Raw genomic sequence first — 9063 nt, 5'->3', positions numbered from 1 at the left:
GTTTTTCACATATTCCTTAGACTGAATTGGATAATCCCCTCCTCCCTCCCAGGGACCGCAGACCGCAGGACTCCTGCGAGACCCCGCTCTTCAGGCTGCGCTAACTCAGGCGATCTAGCGCTAGAAGGAAACTTCTTTCTTCTCCGCTTCCTGCTGCCAGCAGCGTTTGGGCTTTTCCCGCAGCGGCGCCCTCGGCGGGAGCGGGACTCAGAAGGAAGGGAGGGGCTGAGGAGCGGGCAGCCGCAGCGCTGCGGTACCCCCGAGCCCGGCCCTGGCCGCGGGGTGCCCCCGCCCTCCGTCCCGAGAGCCACCTCCCCTCCTCGCTCGCCGCTCCAGGCCAGGAGCCTGGGAACCCGAAGACTTCTCGGCGCCCCGGCGATGGAGATGGGTTTCTCCTCTTTCAAGCAGCTGGGTGAAGTCCACTGCACTTCCCCAAGTCGTGCATACAGCACAACGCCTATGCGCCCTAGCTGGGATATTTCTGAGGGGTGAGAGGAATACGGTGCCATTGATGCTCATCTCACCATTCCAGAGCAGAATAGCATCTTCGACCTCCAGTTATGTAGTAACAAGGGGAAATTTTCCTGAAATTAGACTACTGCAGGAACTCTGGTTTTAGTCACAGCTGTCATCCGAGAACCAAATTTCCAGGCATTTTTAATCTAATTCACTTATTCTTTATGTAACTGAATTAGAAAATACGATTAAGCATCGCAGAATCTTCGGCATTGAGCCTGCCTAACCTTTAGTGAAACATGGAACAGAGAAACTTAATAGAGGTAAGAAAAAATGGTGAAATCATCTGTATAGATTTGGTACAATCGTTACTGACTGAGTAGGAGGATTAGAGCACAAAAGCTCAAGAAAAAAAAATTAAGTAAAAAGAAAAGAGGATAATGACCTTTTCAGCTGAAATTCTTCCGGGACTGTTTGGCAAATATTCCAGGGCAGGCACGGCGCGACACTGAAGAGGTGCTGCCGGCCTGCACGCGGGTCCCACGCCCACTTCTCCCGTGTTTCTCTCCCTGATGCTCACAGATCTCTCCGAGGTAGGGAAAATTCGAAGGAGAAAATCAAAGACTTGAAACTATATGATTCTCCCTTACTCTGGAAGTGACTCCAGCCCCGAGGTTTGGGCTTAAGAACCCTAGAAAGAAGAGCTGATTCCCCTCCTGCTCACGGGGGTTTAACATACTCTCCAGCCGCGCTCCCTGCGCGCCCATGCAGCATGTGCCGGCGCTGGGATCCGCGGAACGGTCACAAGCACCTGTGGTGCTTGGCTACACCAAGCAGCGCTTGGATGTGGGCTTTAATCCGTTTTACACGAACACATACACAGTTTAAACGAAAAATCAAAGACTGGCAACCCCCCCGACATCTGCTAAAATCAAGCTAAAAGCCGGAGAAAAAATTTAAGACCAGCTCCCTGCGCATCTCGGGCGGGAACTCCTGCCAAGGACGGGCATGTGCCAGGGACGGAGAGGGACCAGCCCAGCATGAAAACACCGGAGAAGAGTTAGGGAAAGGAGTAACCTCTAGAGAAGGGGACTGCGTAGGGAAGTGAGGGGGCTATAGGGGTGGGGAGGGAGCGGAGGGCTCCGGGGAGTGCCGCCACCTCCCCTCCGGCTATACCGGGTGCGGGCAGGGGTGCGCGGTGCGACGTGCCCACCGCAGCCCCCGACGGCCGCCTGGTCTCCTGCCTGGCGAGGCGGAATCACCCCGCTGACTGGGCTCCGCTTCCTGCAGAACTATGTCATTAATATAAATCAAATAAGGGCCGGGGGGGGCGAGGGGGAGGGAAAAGGTGGGGGAAGAGGTAGGGTGCGCTACTGCTCATGAGTTAAATATAAGTCTTTGACTGTCCTGAACAAAGCGACCGTCCCCTTGGGAAGGGTGACGTCTCTCCAGTAACGTGATTGCTTCTTTGGAAGCAGAAACGTGTAAACGCTATAAAACGCGGCGGCGCGGCGGGCAGCTCAGAGCGTGCGGCGAGACAGAGCTCTCCTCTTCACCCTCCTCCTCCTCACCCTCTGCCACCGCTCCGGCAGCCGCGCAGCCGGGCAGGGCGCACTCCTCCAGCACCGCCTCGCTCCGCGCCCGCACAGCCAGACCCACCGACGGACTCGCGGCTCCGTGAGTAACTTCCCCTCCGCCGCAGCGGCAACTTCCCAGCGGATGAGGAGGGTATCCCCGTCCCATACCCACGCTTCCCTTCTCCCCTCCCGGACCCGCAGGGAAGACGTCTCGGCCGTCGGGGGAGTAGTGAGCGGTTCTGATGGCCCCGGTCAGCCGTGGAGGGACCCTTCCTTTTTGCCGCCTAAGTCGCTAAGCCCCGTGGGCCGCTGCCCCTCACAGATGGCCGAGGGTCGCCTTCTGGGGTGCCAGCTCTCCCTGCCGGCATCAGGGTCGCGGTGGCGGGGGAGCTGCCAGCGGCGTCTCTCGGGATCGGGACCGCGTTTGGGACGGGGCCGGGTGCCGGGGCAGTTGCGCGGCGGCCCAAGGCGAAGCCCCGGTACCTGGGCGCGGGGCCCGTCGGTGCGGGCGGGCCGGGTCGGTGGGTGACGGCTGCGCTCTTCCCTCCGCAGGTGGCGGCCATGGAGCACCGCGGCGCCTCCCCGCTCCTCCTCGCCCTCGCCCTCCTCAGCGCGCTCTGCTGGCGGGCGCGGGCGCTGCCCCCGAGAGGCGCCGCCTTCCCTCCCGTGCCGCGGTAAGGGCCGCGCTCCGCGCCGCGCCCCGCCGGCCCGCACGGGCCTGCCCGGCCCTGCCGGGAGCCGAGAGGGGCTGTGAAAGAGACAGCCCTCCGTTGCGCCCTTCTAACAAGCGCGCAGTGCCCTTCCAACAAACGTGCAGTGCGGCGCCTCCCGTCGGGGCGTTTGTCCGGGGACGGGAGGGTGCGCGAGGTCTTCAAGGCGAGGCTCCGGTCAGGCGTGTCCCGGCCGGTGCCCGCTGATCTCACCTGTAAAAGCTCCCGGGACATGGACTCACCTCCCGCGGCGGCTGCCCCACGGGCTGGGAAGCGGTGACCGCGGTATGTGCGGGAGGCGGAGGGGATGTAGGTTACGGTGTGCCCTGGGACGTGAGCGTGTCGGTCGGAACAGACCCGTGTGTACGTTTTGTACCGCTAAGTGCTTTGGCTGGTTGAAGTTCCTATTAGTTGTTCAGCTAAGTTAAATCAGATGGTAGAACGGTACGGTTTACATTTAGGTAAGAGGAATATAATGTGTATAAATACCAATGGTAAACAGTACGGCAAACCAGCATGGTGACTGACTTACAAAAGGTGTGACTTGAACTGGTTTATCTTATGCAGCAACTTAGCGCGATTTTTTTACCAGACAGAAGTCTTACATGACTCAGATACATAAGCAGTGCCAATAGTGACCACAAAATTACAAGAGTGATAGCCTATCCTACTTTTAATGTGTGATTTCTGCACATCATCACATGCAGGAGTTTCCTACAGTGATGGGAGCCTATTGTCTGCCAGAGAACATAAGAGTAGCCAGAAGGAATGTCTGATATCATACCACTGCTATGCAGTCACACTGCCCTTGATAAAATAAGACACGTCATAGGAAACAGCAGTATATGAAAATGTGAAGTAACTGTAAATCAGTTTATACAAAGCAATTGATGTGATAAACATTTTAAGAGATTAAATGTGAATATTTATGAGAGAATAAAAACACATAGAGATACATGACTGAACTTCGTATATTTAATTTAAAGTTCTTGATGTATTTGTTTTCTTTGGAGAAGGCCTAAGAATTGTTTCATTATGCATTTCAGTGCATATCTTAAATCTTAACTGGGAGGTTAGTACGTCACAGGAACTGTTTTCACTTTGCAAGTGCAGTGGCTGTTAATTCCATCCGTCATTTATACAAAATATAGTTGTTAGAAAAAGTTTCGTGGTTGTCACTTGTGCTGTAATCACCACACATTATGCACTGTTCACTGAAATAAACTGCGTGCGATGACAACACATATCTAGAAAATATACATTTGAGAGAAGGATCTGTTAAGTCAATTAATCTACCATTCAGCATTGATTCTACCTGAAAGTGACTTTTATTTTATCTAGACTTCTTTAAAATGCCTTACAGATTAAAGTAGGTAGATGTGCATTTTTGACACGAACCAAAATGTAAGCTACATTGAAGTGTTGCATGTCCTCAGCTAGCTGTACTTTACATGGTTTCTTTCTCCAACAGATTGGGAAACAGAATGCCATTTGATGGAGCCAGTGAACCTGACCATGCCCGTGGGTCATTAAAATCAGAATCAGACATTTTGCAGAACACACTACCTGAAAATGAGAAATTCTATTTTGATCTGTCCAGAATTATTGATACGTGAGTTTCTTCATTATCATAAATACAAATGATGATGGACAACTTGATTTATGCCATTCACATTTTCAAATTGAGAAACAGGAAAGGAAGATTCAATTACAGAAGAAAAACACACAGCCGCTGGTTGAGTACTGCTAGCAGTAGGGATGTTGGCAGAAATGTTGATTGCATTGCCATTCTGGCATGATGAATGCGTTCACTTTCCAGGAAAGGCTAAAAATTATATTGTGAAAATCTGGAAGCTGTTTTATGAAATTAGTTTAATTTAATATGTACAATAGATAAATTAAGGAAAGCAGTATGATTACAAAATGAACGTTATCAAAATGATATGAACCCAGGCTGTATTGTAGAGTTTATTTATTGTCCATTTCAGAAATGCAAGGCATGCTGATGGAATTTTCACCAGTGTCTACAGCCATCTTTTGGCTAAACTTGCTGTGAAGAGATATCTGCATTCGCTTATTAGAAAACGAGTTAGGTGAGGTGACACTTACATTAGGTAGATTTTTTTCCTAGCTGACTTCACTGGCATCTTTTCTCCCTTCTGTACCTAAGTTCTCCTTTTTGTGATTTAGAGATAATGAAAAAGAAGATGCTATAATTATGGAGGAGCTGAAAATCCTATATAAGTATTTAGTGTTATTACTAAATGATTATGTTACTATTTATTCCTGATACAGTTGTGAGAGGTAGAGCAATAGACACTGTACAAAGCATGGAAAATATATTATAATGATTAGCATGGAAAATATATTATAATGATTAGCATGGTAATTTGCTAATTCTTTTTCTCTGGTTGTGTTTTTACTAGCTTGGTGGATGAATGGCAAAAGTAAATACAAAGTGAATGATTATTCAGTACTTACATAACAACAAGGAAATGCTCAATGAAATTAAGAAAAAATTGGTTTATAGTGAAAATGTAAAGGAGTTGTTTTTTCCAACTGTAGAACATATTGCCAGATGTTTGTGAGATCCATATTGTAGCAGGATTCAAAAAAGAAAGAGCAAAATTCATAGGCAAGGGGTCTGGATGCAACTTCCAGACTGGGACATTCATAAACTAATGGTTGTGGGATGCTGGGAAGGATCACTGTATACTTTTCTTGTTTTCGTATCCCTAAGCAGCAGCTACCGGTTACTTTTGGGAATGTATTAGTAGAACGCTTTGGACTGATCCACTATGACAGTTCCATTGAGAGGCTACTCCATATGCTCAAAAGCTGAGTAAAAATTAGGTCCTCCCTTTGTGTCAATGCTGCCTTTGTTCCAGAACATGTAATTCCAGTTTCTCATATGTTATAAACTAACATAGATAATTTAAAACAGAACACACATGAGGCTTCCCAAGGTTGTGAATGAAAAATAGGCCTCCAGGTTTGGATTTCACAAGGTGTGTTTTTTTCTTCTGAAACCTCCTTAGAACAAGTAATTATAGCTACTTATGGGATGCTACAGTTTTACTTTCCTCCGTGGCAGGCTCCGTCTTCACAGCATTCAATATGAACAGTGATGGGGTCCTTTAAGACTTACTGTGACTTAAACCAAGCTGCACCTTGGCATTGTACTGAAATTTTACACAGTTTGTACTAATATTTATAAAAATTATAGACATCAGAATAAAATCTGTTTATTTAAAATAGTAATCTGGGCTATGAGAACAGATAGGAGGGAGTAATGAATTCCACACTCAAACACTTGATCTTGCAGAATTCCTGGGACAAGTGATCTAGAAATCATTGAGTATGGATGCTAATTGCATGGGCCATGGCAAAGTTGAGTAGGAGAAAAAAATCAGTGGAAGGTGTGCCCGAAAAGACTGAATACTAATCTTTGGAATTTGATCCTTGTTATTAAAATACACAATAAGCAATAAAAGCCGTGGCTTCTTTTCAACAGAAGAAAGATCTAAAGTCATAGTTGGAAATGAAAGCTGAAATGAAAATTTAATTTTATTTAGCTAATCAGTATTGTAAAGTTTGTTTCACTCATTTAAAGGTATCTACTTTTAACCAGATATTATCTATTAATTTTTTCTTCATAATTGTGTATTGCCAGCTCTCAGGACAGTCCTGTCAAACGCCATTCTGATGCTGTCTTCACTGACAACTACAGCCGCTTTCGAAAGCAGATGGCTGTGAAGAAATACTTAAACTCAGTTTTAACTGGAAAAAGAAGGTACTACAAGAAAGCAAATATATATTGTTTCCATACTTTTGTGGTATTAAGACAGAAAAGGTTTATATCCATTTATGTATACAGAGAGGGCAAACAAGAGGCAATGAACATTAATGACTTGATAGCATAGTTTATAACATGGTTTTCAAATACAGACAACATTTTCTTCCTGACTGGAACAGACACTACAATCAAATTAGAATAAAAGAATAAAGAGGAGACTGCTTCTGGCAATTTTAAAAAGCTTCTGAAGGATTAAAAAATGTTTTTATTTATGAAAAATCTTCTTAAGGAAAGAATCCACAGAGCTATGGAACATGAGAAACAATTTTATAAAGAAATCTATTGAAAATTTTCCTCTAAATAAGCACATGAAATGAAAATTAAGAAGTCCATAGAAGGCCATATGTCCTAATCATTATACGTGAGAAGTGCCAGCATACATTTTTGTAGACCCTGTATTCTGTCTATATATTCACTCATTTAGACATCTACTTTTAAATGGCTCTTCATTCATTAAACATGCTATTTCACATTTTATAACGCTTTGGTATAAATATAATAAAATGTGCAGAAGCTACAGTTAGAAGGCGGCTTTGCTTTCTTGTTTGCTTTTTCTTCTGAGAGCAATAAAACTTGTTTCTGATCCACAACAGCCAGGAAGAGCTAAACCCTGCTAAACTTCGAGATGAAGCAGAACTTCTTGAACCTTCCTTGTCAGAAAACTATGATTCTGTAGATGAGCTGTTGAGCCACCTCCCTCTGGTATGCCCAGATTTTCTTTCCTCTTGTTGTCTGTTACTTGACTCGACCCATAAAATGAGATTAATTGTATATGAAGTGTGATCTATTAGCAAATCAGGATAATCTAGGAAAGGGAGTCATGTTCCATGAAATGCTTATGTTATAGAGATTGTGTCTGAATAAAATAATAATTTTAATAATAAGATTTAAGGTATCCCATGAATGCTTTTATTGAAAATTCATAATTAAATGCCACTGTTAATAATGCACCTAACTCACTGGGGTGTTTCAACCAGTGTGCACTGTAGAATAAAACCAGAACTGACTCATTTTTAATTACAAAGACTATTATTTCTTCAGAAAACAAACTCAAGGATCTTTCTTTTAATTAAAAAAAAAAATGCTGCAGATTTTGTTTAACATCTATTTCATCAGAAAGGAGTTGCCCCCAGAACTAAGAGGATCAGCAACATGAACTTTATGCATAAAGGAAGCACTTGACCCCCACCTAAGGGAGGATCATCTGACATGCAAATATTACAGTTGCTGTTTTCTATTTAGCTACCACTATTTTTTTTCTAAAATCATTCACAAATGCATTTCGTTGGTTTACTGAAATGGAAACCTTTCTCATCAACACTTGCAGGAATATAACATTGAAAAGGTAACATAGAAACATAAAAGTTAATTGAGTTTGGTATTCTTGAAAGTGCATTATCAAACTGATGGTAGTATGGTTTTTGGCATTCAGCTGTGTCTCAAATACAAGCAAGAAAAAAGATTAAAAGACTACTCTTGAGGATAACTGTTTTTTTTGGGGGGGGAGCTGGGGATGATACAAGAAAAGACATTTCTCCAAACTTTGTTTCCTTACTAGACTTAAAAAAAAAGAGAAAATATTCTTTTCCTTTCCAGTTCTTCTTAAGTTCCCAAATATTAGAAAAGACATAAACTGCTTATGCTTTGAGGATTGAAATCATTTGTAAGTGATGTGGTTCTGGAAAGAAATGTTCTTTCTAGATAGGATTGTCATGAAACATATCTGCTCCTGGATTTTGCACCTTCTAAAACTTCTGGCATTGACTAAATGGGAAAGAGTAGTAGTGCAGCACTTTTAAAGTATATTTCTCCTTTGCTTTTCAGGACCTCTGAAGGACACCTGGTAAAGTCTATGACAAGAACAAGCTATTTTTGAGTTCCACATAGTATTTCAAAGAGATGACTTTAGTCATCAAACCAGAACAAATATGTTGTGAAGTGACAGTTGTGATATATTTGTTTCTTATGTAATAAAAGTTGATATTTACATTGTAAATATTACTCTAGAGTTCTCTACTGAAAGCTGTACATATGGATGCCAGTTTAACTTATGAGAAGTCTGTGAGTCCATATGCTGTAAATCCTTTCCTTCAATAAATTCATTTGAAAATGAGTGTGCAGCTGAAAAGAGCCCATCTTGACTAATTAATTGGCTTATTTTAGATGTGGTACAACTTCAGACAAACATGTAGGATAATAGGAATACATCTCCAGATAGCTCCATAACCAGCATGTAAAAACATGAGGAAAAGAATGTGCAAACTGTGTAAAACTGCTTTACAAAGATCTCTGAAGGTTATTGCCAAGAAAAAGGCAAAGCTTTTCTAGCAGCTTACCAAGCAATTAGAGAAAATAAAAAAGCATTACAAATTTGACGTCCAAAAGCATCTTTCCTTCCTGTTCACATTTTTAATATTTCACAACATACAAATTATATTAAGACCAAAAATGTATCCTTTATTTT

General features: G+C 43.6%; 1 protein-coding gene across 2 annotated transcripts; it reads left to right on the top strand.

Moving 5' to 3' along the window:
* Positions 1-1904: 1904 nt before the first annotated feature.
* VIP (vasoactive intestinal peptide) lies at positions 1905-8712 on the top strand. Of its 2 annotated transcripts, XM_017821968.1 has the most exons (7): positions 1905-2133; positions 2586-2707; positions 4215-4355; positions 4732-4836; positions 6417-6536; positions 7193-7301; positions 8424-8710. In XM_017821968.1, the coding sequence occupies exons 2-7, from the start codon at positions 2595-2597 to the stop codon at positions 8430-8432; spliced, it is 597 nt and encodes a 198-aa protein (XP_017677457.1). In that variant the 5' UTR covers positions 1905-2133; positions 2586-2594; the 3' UTR covers positions 8433-8710. The 2 variants fall into 2 exon arrangements, with proteins under 2 accessions (XP_017677457.1, XP_017677456.1); XM_017821967.1 differs by lacking the exon at positions 4732-4836 and having other exon boundaries at positions 8424-8712.
* Positions 8713-9063: the final 351 nt, after the last annotated feature.

Source organism: Lepidothrix coronata, unplaced genomic scaffold, assembly GCF_001604755.1.
Source record: "Lepidothrix coronata isolate B3197 unplaced genomic scaffold, Lepidothrix_coronata-1.0 Scaffold94, whole genome shotgun sequence".
In the NCBI taxonomy this organism is placed as follows: domain Eukaryota; kingdom Metazoa; phylum Chordata; class Aves; order Passeriformes; family Pipridae; genus Lepidothrix; species Lepidothrix coronata.
The sequence above is the reverse complement of the archived record's forward strand: the minus strand, read 5'-3'. Positions and strand labels throughout refer to the sequence as shown.

Coding starts and splice junctions, on each gene's coding strand:
- VIP (XM_017821968.1), top strand. CDS start 2,595: ATGGAGCACCGCGGCGCCTCCCCGCTCCTCCTCGCCCTCGCCCTCCTC. Junction 4,356..4,731: donor CTGTCCAGAATTATTGATAC/GTGAGTTTCTTC, acceptor TGTCCATTTCAG/AAATGCAAGGCATGCTGATG. Junction 6,537..7,192: donor GTTTTAACTGGAAAAAGAAG/GTACTACAAGAA, acceptor GATCCACAACAG/CCAGGAAGAGCTAAACCCTG.